This window comes from Sorex araneus, chromosome 3 (genome assembly GCF_027595985.1).
Source record: "Sorex araneus isolate mSorAra2 chromosome 3, mSorAra2.pri, whole genome shotgun sequence".
In the NCBI taxonomy this organism is placed as follows: Eukaryota; Metazoa; Chordata; class Mammalia; order Eulipotyphla; family Soricidae; genus Sorex; species Sorex araneus.
The window spans coordinates 8,102,627-8,121,799 of NC_073304.1; the positions used below are offsets into that span (position 1 = coordinate 8,102,627).

General features: G+C 60.2%; 1 protein-coding gene across 1 annotated transcript; it reads right to left on the reverse strand.

Annotated features, from left to right (window-relative positions):
- Window positions 1–1,339: 1,339 nt before the first annotated feature.
- Window positions 1,340–15,555, reverse strand: OTUB2 (OTU deubiquitinase, ubiquitin aldehyde binding 2). The gene is made up of 6 exons (XM_004610322.2): window positions 15,397–15,555; window positions 9,033–9,128; window positions 7,793–7,911; window positions 4,806–4,890; window positions 4,183–4,377; window positions 1,340–3,569 (listed from the first exon to the last, which is right to left on the reverse strand). The coding sequence occupies exons 1-6, from the start codon at window positions 15,397–15,399 to the stop codon at window positions 3,363–3,365; spliced, it is 705 nt and encodes a 234-aa protein (XP_004610379.1). The 5' UTR covers window positions 15,400–15,555; the 3' UTR covers window positions 1,340–3,362.
- Between the last annotated feature and the right edge of the window lie 3,618 nt (window positions 15,556–19,173).

The window sequence follows — 19,173 nt, forward strand, 5'->3', positions numbered from 1 at the left end:
ATGAGTGGCCGCAGCTATTTCTGTATGACCAAATCTGAGCCTGGCTACGTGCATCAGGGATCTACAGATCTAGAGAGCGCACTTGAGGGGACTCAGATAGCCCGGGATCCAGAGTTTCCCGATTCCCGTCAGCATCACCAAGCACTGTTCAATACTGGCATAGATTTTGTAAAGTCTCTGAGACAGTTCTGAGTTGAGGAAGCTGATGCTGAATGTTTGAGACATGCTCAGGATAACACAGTAACCTGGTGGCGGCCCAGGCATCTTCTTCATGGGCCCAGGGCTAGTTCAGAGAACTGCTTCAGTTTTTAAAGGGAATATATGGCCGTGGAGTGTCACTGTGAACTGGAGAAGACAAGAAAGCAGAAGAAAGCTGCCCATTTGTGAGTCAGACATGTCATGATCACTGTCGGAGGACCACTGCGTTTTCCAGATGATGCAGCAGAAGTATCAGCAGGTCCCTTAGCACCTGAGCCCATGAAGCAAGAGGTCATGCAGAGGTCTCTTGAGGCCCGTTGACATTCTGCCTTTGTCCTCTAGCCACACATTCCGGTGTTGGCCTAGTGATGTACTGCGGGGGTGGGCTTGGACAGACCGGCCTCACAAGCACTTCTGCTCTCCGATAACAGGAGGTGAAGCTGCAAAGCAGGAGGGTCCTCCGCCCAAGGGTAGGTAGTGTCGGTATCTTCCGCGACATAAGTCCTCCCCGCTGCCTCCCGATTTAATACAGGTAAGCCCCGAGGAGCTACTGTGAAACCAGAAACCAGGGCAGAGGTCGTGGTGGGAACTACTTGACTACTAGGAAATGTTTCCATGGGACCTCTAGCTGCCCTTGCTGAGCCGCAGCCCCGTGTGCGAATGGTCTGGTTCCCGACTGGGCACCCTGGGCTGCCTGCTGTTTGGGGAGCTGGTGCCTGCCCCACTGGCACGTTCCCTCGTTTGCAGTCTAGAGAGTGTTGAGGTTGGGGCTTCTGATTGCCGGGATAGTCAGTACGTGTCTGGTCTTGTACTTCCCTCACACAAATGATCTTGTTCCGTTTTAATGATAAATACTGATGGTAGGGACTGTTTCCATTTTACAAATGAATTGCGGCTGACAGGTGAAGTGGCCTAGCCTAGATCATTCCTGCTGAGCTCCTAGTAAGGTATTTCTTACTAGGAGAATTGATACAGAATTGACCCTAGTCAGTCTGACTCCAGTCACCCACTCACCCCTTTCGTGTGTGTGTGTGTGTGTGTGTGTGTGTGTGTGTGTGTGTGTGTGTGTGTGTGTGTGTGTGTGTGTGTGCGTGTGGGCGCGCGCACATGCTTAAAATAGCAACAAGCAAGGACAGTTTGCTTTATTTCCCCTTTGGTGCTAAATATTCACATTGATCTATAAATTCCCTTTGGAAAGAAAGTAGTAAGTGTGCAGTTGGGGAGATGTGCTGTTAGACCAACATCCCTTCCAGCCTTCGATCTGGAAAGAGGGGTGAAAAGCTTGCTGGCATTGTGACCAGCTTCTGTAAACAAGTTAACTTCCATGAATTTCTGGCTTTGAACCATTTATACCGAAATTGCGCTAAAGTCTGGCACGCCTTTTTTCCCTAGTACTTCCTCTAGGGGACAACAGCCGGGGGCAGTGGACTGGCCAGTGGGTTTGTAGAGGGGAAAGCAGAGGGTAAGACCGTAGGAATACCTCGGCCTGCCTTGCCTGGACTCCTGATTATAAGCTGGTAAGACTTTCCCTGGGAAGAGGGTCCCCTATGAGCACTGTAGGCATGGAGCACCGCCTAGGCACATTTCAGAGAAGAATCTCTTGGGAGGTCTACCAGAGTGAAGCTGCCCTGAGAGCGTGCTCCGCTGGCACGCTCCGTTTCTAAACAGCGCTGCAGTTTAGAAACGGGGTTATTCTGGTAGCATTTCGTATTTCCCCCCACCTGTTCCAGTACACTTACCACGGGACCCAACGCTCCTGTCCAGAGCAGGGCAGGCCACAGTTTAGAGATCTGGTCATCTTTATGTTCTTGGGAAAGTGGCAGTCCCTTAGCCTGTGCTCCTGGATCCAAGTGTGAGATGTGGGCAGAGTGAAAAACTGCGTCCTACCTCATCACCCTGAGGACCGTGTTCGTGAAGGCAGAAGAGTGCTAGAAGTCCAGTGTTTGTGTTCAGGGACTCCGCAGCTGGTGCCCAGACTGGCACCGCAGCACCAGAGATTGTAATACGTCCCTGGCAAGCCCGTGGGAAGAGCTGTGATGACGCTGCCCATAGGGCACCTTCGCACCCCCACGTGCTCCGTTTCTGCAGAGCGAAGGAGCTCGCTAGAAGTGGCCCCGGCTAGTCGGGGCTCTTGGGCTTCCTGGACTATCCAGGTGGGGAGCTTATTAAGGAGCACCGTCCAGGTGAGTGACTGAGGAGGTCACGGCCCAGGCTTTGGGCTGCCAGGTCATTTCTACAAAGGAAACCTCCCGCCTGGCTATTTTTTTCATCTTACCTCTGGCCTTTGCCAGCAGACCTGTCACAGCACATACGCTGGGAGGAGGGGGATGTGCGGGTAGAGGATATTGCAAAATACCCGTTGTGTTCACCTGGGTCTGTGCAGGTGTCGGTTTCTTAACTGGGAGGACCTGGTGGGGCCCAGACCCTCGTCCTGCTAAGCCTGGCTGCAGGTGGGGCTGATGACAGCGCCCTAAAGGACAACCCCCCAACAGCAGGTGTTCTGAGAGGTAGCGGGCTGTCAGCAGCGGCACAGTCTTCATGCAGAAGGCCCCTTTCTAGAAAGGCCTCGGCATCAGCGAGTCGCGAGTCTCTTTCCTCAGATCACCCAGAGGTAAGGAAACATCATCACGTATGTTTGGAACCACGCTGAAACCCTCATTTTCAAGAGGGCTTCAACTGGCCACCAAAGTCAGCCAGCCGCCAAAGTTCAGTCCAACAGCTTGGACTTGGTTTTTTTTTGTTGTTGTTTTATAGTCACCATACTTGACTTTTTCTCCTGTACACAGAGGCAGGTGCCTCCGGTGACAAGAAATCAGGGGACCTCATTTTTTATGCAACAGTCAGGAACCTCTTCCATGTGACAGGCCAGCCCAGAGAAGGGAGATGGCTCCCCGGGTCCCAGGGAACTAGGAGCTGAAAGAAGGTTCTGGCTTCCGAGTCAGAGCTTGGAAGCATCCACTCTTCCTTGACAGTGAATGACAAAACGTCGCCAAGGCATCACAGTCCGTGGTGAGCAGGCCTCATTCCCAGTGGCTTTGCCCAGAAAGCTGTACGTTCTCTAACTACAGTCTAAATCGCTTAAAAAATGGAAAAGCCAGAATGTTCCGTTCAGAATGCAGTCCCGTTAGGCAGGTGACAGGCGCCACTGCGTGGCCTAGAAGTAATCAACGTTTATCAGCTGCGTAAAGGATGTTGTAGTGGGATGTTTTATAGAGCAGGTAAACGGAAGGGCTGGCCGCCTCGGGGAACACGTGGTGGTTCAGGGCTGTGTCCATCTCGTCCACGTACTCCACCTGCAGGGCGATGTTCAGCGCCTGGGACAGGGCCGTGATCTGGATGTGGTCACACTCCATGGCCATGGGCTCCACTTCCTGCAAAGCCCCAGACAAGAACACCCAGTTTAGGAGCGAAGCGTGACGGGAGACAAGTGAGCTGTATGGCCCTGGTTTCTGGGGCCACGGGGTCAGAGGTCAGGGCATCTGTTCTCAGAAATGATTTTCACGACAGCCCTGAGCTAGATGCTGATGGCTATTTCAGGGAGGAGATCACCGGAACTGTAAGGTTTGAGTTTGCGTCCAGGTGTTTGGGTGTCACTTTCTGCCTGTGAGAAGGGGTCCTATGGTGTGTCTGGAAAGAGAGACCAAGACTTTCCAGCCTGCTGGAGCTTCTGAGCCTTGGAGAATCCAGACACTCAGGTACAGCGCAGATGTCCAACAAAACACTGCTTGGGGCAAAAGCGATTCGAGAGTGCTACTCTGCAGTTTTGTGGAGTCCAGTCAAAACTCATTATCGGGGTGAACACCTGAAAGCCAGGGCAGGGAAGGGGTGTCCCCAGAGCCACGCCGCTCGGGCAGCCCCCTCAAACAGCCGGTCAGAGACACACACCCCACCTCCATCCTCCGCTAAGGTCTGTAAGACAGGGACAGGAGTGGCCCCCGCGGGTGGGCGCAGACTTCCCGGAGCCTGAGGCTGCGGGCCACCTACGTGAGTGCAGAAGTCTTTGATGTCCATCTCCTCGTCGATGAAGTGTCGGAAGAAGTCTGCGCGGTTCTTGATGAAGGCCGAGGTCAGCAGACGCAAGAACTGCACGATGCGGTCCGAGGAGCTCTGGTCATTGAACACCTTGAGCAGGCTGGACACGGAGCCGTCCTTCTCCACCAGCTCCACCACACTGTAGAACTGCACCAGACCGGGGGTCACCACTAGACCCGTCCCTCTCCCTTACCCGCCCCCCTCCCCAGACTCTTCAGTTTCAGATTCTCAAGTTGAAGGACGGAGTAAACCAACCTGAGATCCCAGGGGAGCGAAGTTAGAGTTACAGAGACTTGGTAACGGGCACCGAGCCCGGGGCCCCGTCTGAGGAGCCGCAGCTGAGGGCTCAGCCCCCGGGGTGGACTCAAGGGGACCAGAGGTTTTCCAGCGTGAGACCAACTGCCCCAAAGATGGTGTCTCTCCCCAGAGGAACAGCAGGGAGGCCCCGGGTGCCCGGTGTCCCCACACCCTGAGCCGGGAGCAGCCAGGGCAGAGCCGCAGAGCGGTGGGCAGCGGGGGGGTCCCAGCCCGTCGGCTCCCTCGGGCCCCTCCGCAGTCCTGCCCAGCTCACTCACAGCGTTAAAGAAGTTTCGGAACTTGTGCTCCTCAAAGCCAGCGGCCAGAAGGTCGTTCGGGGTCTGCAGTACGTGTTCTTTGAACCTAAAGCGGGGGGACACTCGGGCAGTTGCTGTCGGCCATTCCCTCCGCTCACCCCGTCACAGTGCGCGGGGACTTCTCTGCCATCTGACCTTTGCTCCCCACCGTGCCTGAGCCCTGGAGAACTACTCGACCCACCTCCCAGGGGAAACTGAGGCGGTCTCCACTCAGACATGCTCACTGCCTCTCAGTGGCCCCTTGACTGCCCCTTGTTCCACGGGGGTCCTCCACAGTGTCACCTGTGTGCCTTCGCAAGGATCTTCCCTGCACAGGACCACGGCACTGCCCTCGGGAGAGGCCCTCTCATCCCTAGAGCCGCCCGAAGACATCCCCGGGGCTAGGGACGTGCTTCTCTGTAAGTGCCACATGCTCAACAGCCACATAAGCCTGGGAGTCGTTTGGTAGCGTGATGGGGACTGGATTCGGGTGAAGGACCCGCCTGCCGTCTTCCTTTCCAGACTGTGGAGATCATCTCTGTGTTTTAGCAGAGCACGTCAGTCTAACCTAGTGGCTCTCGGCCAGGGTTTCCCCTCGGGAGATCCAGGCAAGCCAGAGATCTCGCAGGTTCAGTTTGGGACCCCTGCGGTCAGGCCAGGACCACAATAGAGTGGTCCTCAGAAGCAGCTGAGTTGGAGTGCGTGGTTCCCAGTGCAGAGGAAAGTGTTACGCTGTTCTGCAGACTTGCAGATGCAGTAACACTGGCTAAGTAACTGGTCACTGCTGGGCCAGAGAGAGCTCAGAGGGCTGCAGTGGGTGGTTTGATGCAGGAGCTCCGAGTTTGACTCCTGGGACTGCTCACATCGTCCCCTGAGCACCGAGTCACGAGTCCTTGTTACTCCCAGCATCGCTGGATGTGACCTCAAAGCAAACACACATAACTAAAAATGCTTATTGCTGACCGCCTGCCAAGTCTTCAATTCTGTCCTTGTTGCTGGCGGGGGCGTTGCCTCCAGGTGGTTGGCACTGACGGGCAGGGGGTTCTTGCTGAAGGCTGGGGTGACCCATAGGTGACGGGAACGAAGCTGGATGTTGTCCACTGCTCCCTGGGGGTCCGCCCCCTCCAGACTGACCAACAGGCCCACCAAGCCCGTGCCCTTAGTCCCGTGTGGTCCTCTCAACAGCGTTCCCTGCATCTTCACCAGGGGACGTTCCTGTCCCCTTCCCCGCCCCGCCGGCCGCAGCACCTGCCCTAGATGCTCCCGGGACACCAGCAACTCTGCCTGCTCAGGCTCCATTCGGAGTGCCCGTGCGCTCGCTGTTCCCACACCTCACTCTTTGGATTTGTTTTTGTTTGGGGGCACACCTGGGATGCTCGGGGTGTACCCCTGGCTCAGCACTCGGCGATCACTCGTGGTGGTGCTCAGGGAACCATATGGGGTGTTGGGGATCAAATCCAGGTCAGCCGGTGCAAGGCGAGTGCCCTCCCCGCTGTACTGTCGGTTCTCTTAGAGTCCCGGTTCTGAACTGATTGTTTCCGTGTGGGCAGGTAACTCCCTCCACGGAAGTTGTCCATGAGAGTTGAAACGATTCTTTCCAACTCCTGTTCAGGTTGACATTTTTATGAATGGGTGTGTGTGTGTGTGTGTGTGTGTGTGTGTGTGTGTGTGTGTTTGGGGGGAGGGCAGGGGAGTGGGGTTTGGGGTCACACCCAGAGATGCTCAGGGTGTGTGTGTGTGGTTTTTGGGGGGGTGCAGGGGAGTGGGGTTTGGGGTCACACCCAGAGATGCTCAGGATTTATTCCCAGCTCTGTGCTCAGGGATCACTCCTGACAGGGCTTCGGGGACTTCACCCAGTGCTGAGGGTCAAACCTAGGTGGGCTGTGCCCCAAATGGCAAATGTTCTTAGTGGCATCTAGAAAATTCTCCTTTTTCCCCATCCCCATACTTGAGCGGGATCACAGCCTGTGAGAGCTGGAGCCTTCGGAAATTCCCAGCTCATAAGGCCTCAAATAGCAAGACCCGGCCAGAGCTTAGTACCCCAGGTGGGACATTTGCCTCGCACGCAGCCAGCCTGGATCCCGGCATCCCTCGAGCACCACCAGAAGGAATTCCTGAGCACAAGAGCCGGGAGTAACTCCCGAGCGCCACTGGCACGCGAGGAACGTGGCACGACTCCTCCATCTGTGGGCTGTGGGACGCAGGTGTGCCACAGGCCTGAAAAAGCCCGGGGCTCGTCCGTCTCCGACACGGCTTTCGGGTGACCACTGCTCTGAGCAAGGGCAGCCCCATTTTGAAAGGACTTATCCTTGAGCGGAATCTCGAGAGAGGCCTGATGAATTTGAGTGAATGCTGGACGCAGACGTGCTGCCCGGGCTTCGTGCCGTTAGAGCACCGGCAGGTGAGTCAGCGGCCCCCGAAACCCTGGCGGCACGCTCCAGCCTGCTGTGCTAGAGTCGGCCTCAGAGCTTTAGCAGCGGGAACCGCCTCTCCACTGGGCAGGGTGGGCGTCCTGCTGCTGGCCGCGCCGTGAGCCGGGGGACAGAGGCGGTGGGCACTGCCGCTCAGTGGAGCCCCTCTGGCCGTGCCAGGACGCAGCGGGGCTGCTCTGCACCACCGCCTTGGGCCTGAAGGTCATTGTCCTACCCCAGCCTCTTCCTCTCTTCCCCGCCACCCCCCCCTTTGGGGGCCATACCAGGCGCTGCTCATGGCTTCCTCCTGTCTCTGGGCTCAGGGGTCACCTCTGGCGAGGCGTGGGGACCACTCGGGGTGCTGGGAGTGGACCTCAGTGACCGTGTGCCAGACAAGGGCCTGAACTCTCTCCCCAATCCCATCCGCCGTCTCCTGCCTCTCTGGGTGTCCCCTACCGTGGACATCGCTGCCTGGTGGCCTTCACCTGCCCCCAGAAAGATCCTCCGGGAGCACCGAGTCGGGGAGCCCGCCCACAGCCCCGGGGCCCGCTCACTCACTTGAGGATCTCTCGGCTCTTCCCCAGCAGCGACTCCAAGTAGGAGTAGCCCAGGGCGCGGTAGAAGCAGTTCCCGTCTCCCTTGGTCTTGCGGATCGCGGTGAACCTTTTGCTGAGCTCCTGTGGGGGCAACGGGCCAGGGTCTGTGGCGGCAGGGGGCGGCGCCTGCCCCTCTCTGTCCTCTCAGGCACGAAACTCTGCGGAGGGCAACCTGTCCCCAGTGGTCCCTGCCCTCCGCCACCTACAGCGTCAGGCCCGAGGGGTGGGGTGTGGCCAGACCAGACTGGACACGGCTTCCGGCGCAGAGGCTGGGCTGCGGGGGGCTGGACCCCAGGTCCACTTAGCAGTGGCCAGTGCTTCAAACACGTCACCCCCTCCTGCTTTTGCAGGATGCCTCCTGATCCGGAGTTTCCTTTGCTGTCTTGGGGCGGGCAGTGGTCAGGGTGTCCCTGTGCCCAGCAGTCGCAAAGCTGAAGGCCTAGAGCCGGGCTGGCAGGAAAGATGATTGTGCCCCTTGAACCCTATTCTCATCTCCAGAGGTGGCTTCCGGGACCTGAGAGTCACCAGGCCTTGTTCCCGCCCTGGACGTAATCCCTGTGGCTGCACCGGGGTCACAGCCCCTGGGGTAACCCATGAGGCGGAGCTGAGACGGCTGCGTGTCCGTGAGGGCAGAGGGAGGTAGGGCCAGTGGCATTTCTCTGGGCACAGAGAAGGCCACTCAGTGTCCGGCTATTTCCTCAGTGCTAGGATGCGGGCACAAAGCCCCAATGCCCGATACTGGGAGCACCCCAACAGCTTGTCTGGGGCACAAAGGCATTAAGAAAGACAGGGCTGGAGCGATAGCACAGCGGGTAGGGCGTTTGCCTTGCACGTGGCTGACACGGGTTCAAATTCCAGCATCCCATATGGTACCCTGAGCACCAGGGGTAATTCCTGAGTGTAGAGCCAGGAGTAACCCCTGTGCATCGCCGGGTGTGACCCAAAAAGAAAAAGAAGGGGCTGGCAGGGCACGATGGCCTTTCACGGTCAACCCGGGTCCCATCCCCAGCTGGCCCCTGGGGCCCCGCCAGGACTAAGCCCCGAGCAGATCCAAGTCGGAACAGGGTTTCTCCAGGCCCGCACCCAGCGTGGGAGCCCCTGGCTCTGCTCCGGGCCCGGGTCCCATCGCGGGCCCAGCCAGCTTTGCTCTCAGAGCAGTGCCCGCTCCTCCGTGCCCTGCGCCCTCCTGCCGAGGCCCTCACCTGGATCTTCCTCTGGTAAATCCTGTTTTCAGGGTGATCCCGGAGAATTGATAGGATGTCACATTTTTCTGATATTAGGTTGAAGGATGTTTCACTCTGAAAGAGGAGGCAGACGGGCTGGAGCCGCGGTACAGGGCGCGGAGGGGCCGCCGGCACTAGGAGGGCACCTGACCGGGAGGACGAGGGCCCCCCGACAGGACGCATGACATAGGGGTTTCACCTGGGAACAACATGGAGTCGAGGCACAAATCTGGGACTTTTCTGTTGGAAGGTGCCGTGGCCGGTCTCTGGGTCGTGGGGTCATGGGGTCATGGTGCCACGCCCCCTTTCCTTCCCCCAACAGTTTCTGAGGTCAGGTCCGCACCGAGCACTCACACGGGCTGGAAATACGGGGGGGCCAGGACCCTGAACCCCTCCCAGCAAGGCTCCCAGGGGCTGGAGCAATAGCACAGCGGGGAGGGCATTTGCCTTGCATGCAGCTGACCCGGGTTCCATTCCCAGCATCCCATATGGTCCCCTGAGCACTGCCAGGGGGTAATTCCTGAGTGCAGAGCCAGGAGTAACCCTGTGCATCAAAGGATGTGACCCAAAAAGGAAAAAAAAACAACAACAAGGCTCCCAGACACAGGAAGTGCCACACGGAGTGATCAAGGAGCAGCAGGTGAGGACAGCACCCCCTACTGGCGACAGCTCAGAATGCAGCCCAGAGAGCCAAGGCTGTGGCCAGCCCGGGGCGTCTGCAGGGCTACAAAGGAAAAGCCGGCAGGGCGGAGGGAGGGCAGCCTGACCAGGGAGAGCGAGGGGTACACAGACTGCACATCTCCGTTCCTTGGGGGGCGTCTCCCGAGTAGTTCCCGGGGGCGGGGGGCACGGCCGTTTCTGGTGATGCTCTGCCAGTGAGGGGAGGGGGTGAGCGCTAGGACCCAGACCCTGCCCTGCTGGGCACCCCAGGGCCACGGGCGGTATGAGCAGCCTCAGGGTCACAGCCGGTGGTGCTGGGGGGTTGCACGTGTGCAAACACAGCCAGCTGCTGGGGTGGGTTTCCCGCCCTCCACCGCCGAGCCCAGACCGCCATCTCTCCAACCAGCCTCCTCTCCCGCCTGATATTTTCCCGTCCCGCCTCAGGGCTCTCGGGTGGCAGGGGCACCCCGACCCCCCGCTGCCTGGGCGTGGCTCCCGTTTCAGGACGCATGTCACGTAAGAAGGCGGCGTGTCGATCGGATGAGGCCAGTATCCTGGCATCCCCCCCAGCCCCGACACAGTCTCGGACCCCAAACACGGCTGGGAGGACAGAAATGCACTTTCCAGGGCTGGAGCGATAGCACAGCGGGGAGAGCGTTTGCCTTGCACACGGCCAACCTGGGTTCGATTTCCAGCATCCCATAGGGTCCCCTGAGCACCGCCAGGGGTGATTCTTGAGTGCAGAAACAGGAGTGACCCCTGAGCATTGCCAGGTGTGACCCATAAAGCAAAAAAAAAAAGAGAGAAAGAAATGCACTTTCCACTGGGCAGCCAGCGGCTCTGGTGGTCGTGTCATCATCACTCTCTGTCCCCGAGGCCCAGCCCGTGGCCGCTCAGCCTCGTCCCTGGCTAATGTCCGTCCTGCCCACCTGCCCAGAGAGAAGCCTTTGTCACTGGCCTGTCCCCGTCTTCCAGCACCCCTCACTCCAGAGGGGTCCCCGTGGCGTGACTGCCAGCGTGCAGCTGTCTGTAGAGTGTCCCCTGACCATCAGACACCAGCGTGCGGCCGACTTGCCACCAGCCACCTCCAGAACGTTCATCTCCCCAAACTGCACCTCGACCCGTGAGACCCCGGCTCCCGGCTCCCCCGCTTGCCCTCGCACCCCACGACGGCACCGTCCTTCCCTCTTCGGCACATGCCCCTCCAAGGGCCTCGCCATGTGTCCTGTGTGAAATGAAGCTGTTGGGGGCTGCAGTCGGGAGATCAAACGGGGGGCAAGGCACTGGGTTTGCAAGAGACCACCCTGACACCCCATAGGGTTCCCCCGAGGCCTTGCAGGAGGGTTCCCTGAGCACTGAGCCCCGAGTGAGGCCTGAGCACCTCCGGGCACGGCCCCTCCAGTGAGCAAACGCAGAAGGTGTTTGTGTGTCGCGCGTTACTCCGCAGGCGCCGTGGGCCTTGCCGTCTCGCTTCTATTTGAGTCTCCTCTCCTGCCCCGAGGCCTCCAGTTCCGTGGCCTCTGAGACCCCCCCAGCACCATGGAGGCTCACGGCGGCTCCAGCGCCCCCTAGCGCCGCACAGGTGCTTGCCAGGACGAGTGGGGTCTAGTTCCTGCCCCCCCCACTGGCTGTTCTTTCCCGTCCCCAGCAGCAGGCCCTGCCCGCACCCTGGCCGGGAGCTCGAGTCTCCGTTCACAGGCCAGGCTCATGGGTGTTTTGTTCTTCAAGGCCGGGCTGAGCACTGCTATGGAGAAAGAACAGACGAGCCACGCACGCCTCCCGGTGTCAGGTCGGGCCTGATCCAGCCGCCGGCAAGGGTCCTTCCTCGGCCCGATTCCTGGCTCACCAAGCAGTGCTCATGAATGAAGCCCGGGTGCAACACCCAGGCTCGGAAGCTGCTTCTGACAGGCTTCACCTGGGCTTCAAGGGGAGAAGGGGCCAGACCGACCCCCCATGTGGGGCTCTTCCCAGTGGCCCTGGGCCTGATGCCCGGGAGCGTGTCTGGGGGTTCCGACCCATGCAGAGCTCTCCGGGAGCCTGGAATTCACACGGCCCGTTCCCCAAAGCCTCTCCACAGACCTCAGCCTGCCCACGGGGCCCCCGGACTTTCCACCACCAGCCTGGGGCGAGCGAAACTGCTCGCCACCCGTCACCGCTTCCCTCAGCCCAGGGCCCCAGGCACGAGGGCGGCCGAATGGGACACCCTGGAAGGTTCTGGAAAAGATGAAGCCCAGTAGGGTTACGCAGAGGTCCCCTCCCTGCCCAGCCGGGGCCCCAGCCGGAGTGCCGGCCTTGGGGCCCCCGAGATCACGTGGCCCGCAGGGCTGACGGGGCTGGGAGTCACCGGGCCTGCCCAGCCCTCGGACTGTCCGGTCTTCATGCTCCCAGCTCCCCGAGGGGCCAGGCACTTCCACCTCCCTTTACTGGGGCTCGGGCCTGGCTTGCCCGTTCGGGGAGGGGGTGGGCGGGGCTAGAAGGCTGCGCCTCTTTAAGTGCCCCCTCCCGGGCACCAGCGTGTAGGGACTAACGCAGGAGAAGCAAACATCCTAATTGATGAGCCGCGTGGAGGCCACATGAAGGGGAGGCCCAGGGCCCCAAATGAGCTTCCTGCTGCTGTGACAGCAAATTAGCAGCAGCCCCTCCCTCCCCGCGGCGCCCCTTCCTGTCCCGCACACCCCGGGGAAGCTTCCATGACCAGCAGCCCCCCCCCCCACATCTCCGCTCTCGATTCTCCTGCTTCCCCCCGCCCCCGCAGCCGTGCGCCCTCACCCAGCTAATAGGGACCTATTGTATACACCTTCAGGCACCCCTGGGGTGATCGCCTGAACCCCAACAACCCGGAGGCGGGAGGGGCCCTGCCCACAGCTCCTGGGGAGCCGGCAAGTTCCTGGCTCCCGACTCGGTCCCCGCAGGCTCATCCTGCCGGGAGCTCAGGGGAGGGAAGAGCCGCTCCCCGGCCTTGGGGCCCTGAACTCAGATGCGAACATCTGGCCACATCCTCCCAGTGGCCCTCGGAGCTTGGAGCTGGTCCCCTGAGACCCGCCCCTGGCGCTCAGGCTCAGCCTGACTCCCAGATGCCCACCACCCCGATTCCTCGGCCTTCCTGCGCCCTCGCCCTGGCACCCCAGCTGCCCCGAAGGCCCCCCCAAAGATGGGACCTCACCAGTGTCACCCCTGACCTGGCCTCCTCTCCTGTCCCCAATTGGCCACATGTCCCCGGTGGTCAGCAGAGATGCCTCCATAAGGACAGCGCCCCCACCCCAGGTCTCACTCAGGATAGACTCGGCCCCTGTGGCCCCCTGTGGCCCCTGCTCACCTCACTCTCCCGGAGCCCCCAACCACAGACAACGGTGTTCCTCCACCCAGACACACCTATCCAACCTCAGGGCCTCTGCACGCGGCCTTCCCACTGCCAGAATGGCTCCAGCTCGACATGGGCCTCCTCCTCCAAGAAGCCTTCCCTGACCACATATTTAAACTCTTCCCTGATCTCTCCCTACTGCCTTGACTTGCTTCAGTTCTCCAGTGCTCATCTGCTGCGCGGGTTCACTGAGTGACCGGCCTCCCATCCGTCGTCTTCCTACCCTCAAATGTCAACTCCATGACACACGCCTGTCACCAGACCCCACCCCAGGGCCTGGGCACAGTGAGGGGGTGAGTGAACAAAGGGTGAGCGGGCCCTGGCCTCCTCCTGGCCACTCCCAGCCTGTGTCCACCCCACCCCCCTAGAGGTCAGGTCAACCATCCTTCCTGTGCGAGCAGATGCTGGCACAGGCAGGAGCCTCGGACCCGGGCGCCCTCAGCAGCAAGGTCAGCAGCTTCCGTCCCTCCCCTCTCCCCACCCCTCCAGCTTCCCGCACCCCCACACACCTCCCGCCCAGAGCACCCCATTCCACACCATGTTTCCAGGCCAGCCCTCGGGGCCTCTGCAGCCCCCCGCTTGAACAGACTCCTCCTGAAATCCTTCCGAACACTCCTACACATCCTTCAATGCCCGGTCCAAGATCCCCCACTCCCTGTGTGCACAGGCTTCCTGCTGCGGGGCTCCCAGCCTCTGGGTGAGCACTGCTCACTGGGGTGAGTGCCAGCCACCCACCCCCCCACATACAGCCTTCCCGGGGCGGGTGGGGGAGGGGGGTCCAGCTCTCCAACCAGCGCCCGTCTCGGGCACAGCCCCTCTGGCCTGAGAGAGACGGACACTCTTCACGTCCCCCGCACAAACGCACCCCATCCACGCGGCACACACCAGGGCTCAGTAAACGCTGAGCACAGATGTCATCAGCCTCTCACTGGGGGTCCCAGGCCAGCTTCCCGAAGGTGGGCGAAGCCCCTCTCCCTCCACCAGGCACCTGGGGCTCCCCTGCACAGTGAGAGGGCGTGGGGGTGACACCGGCCCTGTCACTTCCTGGCTCCCGAGTCCAGCGCCACGAGTGGGGGACCAGCCGGGGGCTCCCTGCGTGGCACCAAGGCTGGCACGGTGGGGCTCCCCACCCCCACGCCCTCCTACCGGGGCGGTCACGGGACACCCCAGCCTGGAGGTGTGGCCGACGGTGGCTAACCCCATTATTACTGCAGTTCCTGCCACTCCCTGGGGGTGATGCAGAAACACGGGGACAGGAGCCGCAGGACCAGGTGGGCCCCGGGCCGCGGGGGGGGGAAGCGGGAAGCAGGTGCTGGGGTGCCCCCGAGCCTCCCCCACAGCCCGCAGCAGCGGGCGGAGGGTCAGCTGGAGCTCGGGTGGCCGGGCCCACGCCGCCCTCAGAACGTGTCAGGCCCGCACCCCTCTCTGCGCTGTGCCCCAGCCCAGTGGCGTCCCGGAGGTGACCTCTTTCCCTCCCACACACGGCAGGAGGGGCTCCAGGCACAGCACACACACTCGGAACGTGTCACCTCCCGATGCTCACAGCTGCCCATGGGACATGCGCCCAGGTGGCCCGGGGGCCAGTAGTCTGGGCTCTCCAAGGGGTGAAGGTGAGACTGGAACTCAGGGCCCCTTGACTGCCAACCTCAGAGCCAAGGGCTGCGGGTGATCGCCGGGGGCCCCCGTCAGCTTGCCTGGCCCTGCCCACCCCACCCCCTACCCCACCTGGAGGGCCCCATGGGCCAGATCTCGGATATCCCAGGGACACCACCATCAGCCGCAGCCCCTCCCCCCTCGGCTGCAGTTTCCCCACCGACCGAGCCCAGGACCCGGGCGGCTGATTTGGCTTTGCTGAGACCCCCTAAGTTCCCCGGGCGAACTGAGACAGCCTGTCCACGAGGGAGGTCCCAAAGGCCCCATCCCTGCAAACCCGCGAGGTCGGGGGGCGTGGTGGGGGGGCCTGACGGCTGAGCCCTAGTGTCCAGGGGGCGCTGGCTGCTTGCGTGGGTCTATGGGGGTGGGCATCAAGAAGGGGCAACTTAGCCCTGCAGCCTCCCAGCTCCCCCGCCCCCAGGGAGCCCACACAGACCGCCCCGGGTGAGCAGTGCCCACGGGGAACGGCGGGGGCGGGGGGCGGTCCCCGGCCCACCAGGGTCTCCAGAGGAAGGACGGGGGTGGCCCCTGCCCGGCCCGACTCCCGGGGTTGGAACGCCACGGGCCCCCCCGCGCTGGGGTCGTGCCCGCGCCCCTGGCCCCCGTCCGCGCCCCCTGTCCCGCCCCCTTCCGGATCCCTCCACTGCCACCAGCAGCACCGCCACTGACCATAGTGACCAGGACCTGCGGGCCAGGTCCCGCCCCAGCGAGGAGCGATCCGGTGCGGGAGGGCGCCGCGGGGGTCACTCGCTGGCTCCGCCGTCGGGTCGGGCGGCGGCGGCGGCGAGCGGAGAACACGCCCGACCGCTCCGCGAACCTGCGCTCACACCTGCACGGTGTCCCAGCGAGACACACGCCCCGCGACTGACGTCGGGCGCGGGCAATCAGAAGCCGCGCCCGCGGGACGTCACAGAAAGGGGGTGGGACTTCACGGCCCGCGGCCCATGCCGATAGGGCCCGTGTGACAGGGCGCCGCCCACCCTTAAAGACACAGACTCCTTTCAGCCCCGTCGCGGCGTTAGCCCGACCCAGAAAGACAGGTTTTAACTTGGTGAAGGCTGAAGGGCTCGAAACAAAAGTTCCCAGTTGAGGTCTCCCGAAAGATTAGCTGGCTGTGATTAATCCGCCAACCAGGTCAGGTTATTCCAGATCGGAGGATCGGCATGCAGTGGCCACGTGTCCTAGACTTGACCATACTGGGCTGACTCTGTACTGTAGCTTCTAAACAGTATTTTATCCCCATTCCAACTCATGAATCAGTTGGTTTCCTGGCACCCAATTAATGTTTGTTGAATGAATGTCCAGGATGGTTGGTTCTGTGCTGCTGCAATTGTCTGACAAAGGTATGCACCAGGCACAGGCTGGGAACCAGTTTTGGCGGCGCAGTCTGCGTGCAAGCTCATTATTACTGGACATCAAACGGAGGAGCAGGAAGTATTCGAAGATTCCGTGTCAGACCTTGAGCCCTGCTAAAGTTGCTGCTTGGCCAAACAGGCATGGTGATTCCATGCTAGAACCCAAGGATGGCATTCCACCTGGGCCCTGAGAGCCGGGACCACCAGAGCCAAGTAGCGATATTTGGGTGGGTAATATGATGCTGGAGATCAAACGAGGGTAGAGAGTGTGCAAGGCATTTCCCTGGACCATCCATCTGATCTCAATTATTTTTTCAACTACTTTATGGGAATGGGGTTTTATCATTTGTTCCTATTTAACAGCTGAGAACATCGAGGCACAGAGAAATTAAAGTGTCTACTCTTTGTTGTTTTACAGTCAAAGAAGTCAGAAGGACAGGAGCAACCTTGGAGAAAGCGCCTAAGTGGGCTGGGATACAGGATCCGGACTCCTCGTCCAGTGCTCATCATAAGCTGTGATTGATCCAGGTGTGGTCTGTGAGGAGCAGGGCAGGGAAGAGAGGAGGGTCTGCCGGAGGGTCACCCGCCTGGGCTTTAGCCCTGCTCGATCCTCATTTGAGGTAACCCAGCAGGAGGGGGGGGGTCCACTCAGCTGAGGGAGAGTGAACATGAGCAGCCCTGGCAGAGTTCATCAGGACTGCTGGGAAGCCAGAGGCTGCCGGGTCCTGTAGAGACGAGGGGGCCTCCAGGAAGCGGTGGGTGCAGAGCTGCGGACGTGGGCAGGCCCTGAGATCAGAGGGGCACGGAGAGGGTGTGGCTGGGGGCTGGATGTGGGGGCAGGAGACTAAGGGTCTGGGGGCAGCCCAGGCCCCAGCCAGGTGGACAGATGGTGGAGTCGGGGCCCACAGCACAGCTTGGATTCCACAGAGCCGGCTTGGCACCTGGATAAGCCCCTCAGATGCCATCATCCATCTCCCAGGGCACAAAAAATGAAGAAATTCAGGCTCTGGGATTCCTGGAAACTCTCTGTGCCCGGAGGAGAAGCCAGATAGGTGTGATGAAAGATCGCTGCTCCTCCCCTGGGCCCCGGGCCCCGGGCCCCGGGCTGGGCATCCCCCAGGCAGAGCTGGCTGTGCCCCAGACATAGGCCTGCGGTGCCAGAATTTGGGACAAAACCTGGTTTCTCTGGACAAGGGCAAATACTCCTTTCTGAGAAGGAATTCCCGCGTGTGTAATGTTCAGACAAGGTACATTAAAGAGAATCAGCAGCCCCGGGTCTGCCACCGGGGCCCTGAAAGTCACAGTTCTTGTTCCTCTACCACCAGGGGAATTGAGGGAGAAATTCTGGAAGCTTTGCTTGAGGAAAGTGCTCTAGCTTTGAGGCTGCCCTCTTGACTGTGTGACCCTGAGCAAGTGACTGTGCCTCTCTGAGCTATCCATTCTGGTGGCTGATTTCAGCTGTCCACTCTGCGCTTCCAGGTGGACACCAAACCCTGGTTCCTCTCAGAATGGCTGCAAAACTCACAGATCTCACCTCTTGCCGAACAAAGTTGAAAATCTGACCATCAGGAATGGAGTGACAGGGCAGCAGGTGGCTAAGGCGTTTACCTTGCGTGTGACTGAGCCACACTCAACCCTCTGCAGACCGTATAGTCCCCGGAGGCCACCAGGAGTGATCCCTGAGCTCGGAGCTAGGAGTCGGCCCTGAGCACCACGGGGGAGTGACGCCCCTCCCCCCAAACACATCTGTCCACCTAGGGGCAGCCTTTTTAGTATGTTTCTTCCAATTTTGGGGTTTGTTTCTATTTTTTTGGCCACGCCGGGTGATGCCCAGGGCTTACTCCTGGCTCTCTGCTCAGGACTCACTCCAGACGGTGCTCGGAGCACCATCTGGGGGCCTGGGGAGCCCAACCTGGGCTGACCACGTGCAAGGCAAGCGCCCTCCCCGCTCTTCTCTTTCTCCAGCCCGTTCCCTCTCACGTTGTCACTGGGGAACTCACTCCCTGTGACTCACCCGGGAGTTCTGATGCTGCAGAAAAGCCCCGGGGAGGCGGGTGGGCCGAGTGCCCCCAAACCTGCCACCCCGATGCCAGCGTGCACCCGCAGCGCTGCAGCTGCGCCAAGGGCTCCACCGCCTCATGAGCAGTCTCTGCAGAGATGCCACCCTCCTCGCTGAGACCTCTGGGGTTTCTTGGGAGCCTCCCCCACCCCCCGCCAGTCCCTCAGACTTCTCAAAGCCCCAGCAGCCCCGTATCTCTGCCTCCTGGAATCTTTGGCTCAGACCATCCCGTCTGGAAATGTGTGGACGGCGCAGACACCTCCTGAAGCAGCAACAAGCTTCGGAAATTCTCAGACAAGGACATAAGCAATGCTGCGATCAGATATAACCATGCTCACATAGATTTATTTTCTAGATCTATTAATATTAACTGGGGCTGGAGCGATAACACAGCGGCAGGGCATTCACCTTTCACTCGGCTGACCCATGTTCAATTCCTCCGCCCCTCTGGCAGAGCCCAGCAAGCTACCGAGAGTATCGCGCCAGCACGGTAGAGCCTGGCAAGCTCCCCATGGTGTATTGGATATGCCAAAAACAGTAACAACAAGTCTCACAATGAGAGACGTTACTGGTGCCCACTCGAACAAATCGATGAGCAACGGGATGACATTGACACATTAATATTAATATTGCAACTTTATTATGATTTTTACTCCTAGAATTCTATCAACAGTTGACACTTTTTCTTTCTACATTAATTTTTTTTTCTTTTTGGGTCACACCTGGTGATGCAAAGGGGTTACTCCTGGCTCTGCACTCAGGAATTACTCCTGGCAGTGCTCAGGGGACCCTATGGGATTCTGGGAATCGAACCGAGGTCGGCTGCGTGCAAGGCGAATGCCCTACCCGCTGTGCTATTGCTCCAGCCCCTCATTCAGTTTTTCAATATTTGATCGCACTCCCTCCCCACCTCCAGTGTTTGAATAACGTTCACCATCTTGTCACAGAAACCTCCAGATATGCACAAATCAGGAAGGGGGCAAAGCAGCTGAAGGAGCTGAGGTCTAGGGTGGTCGATGGAAACGAGATCTT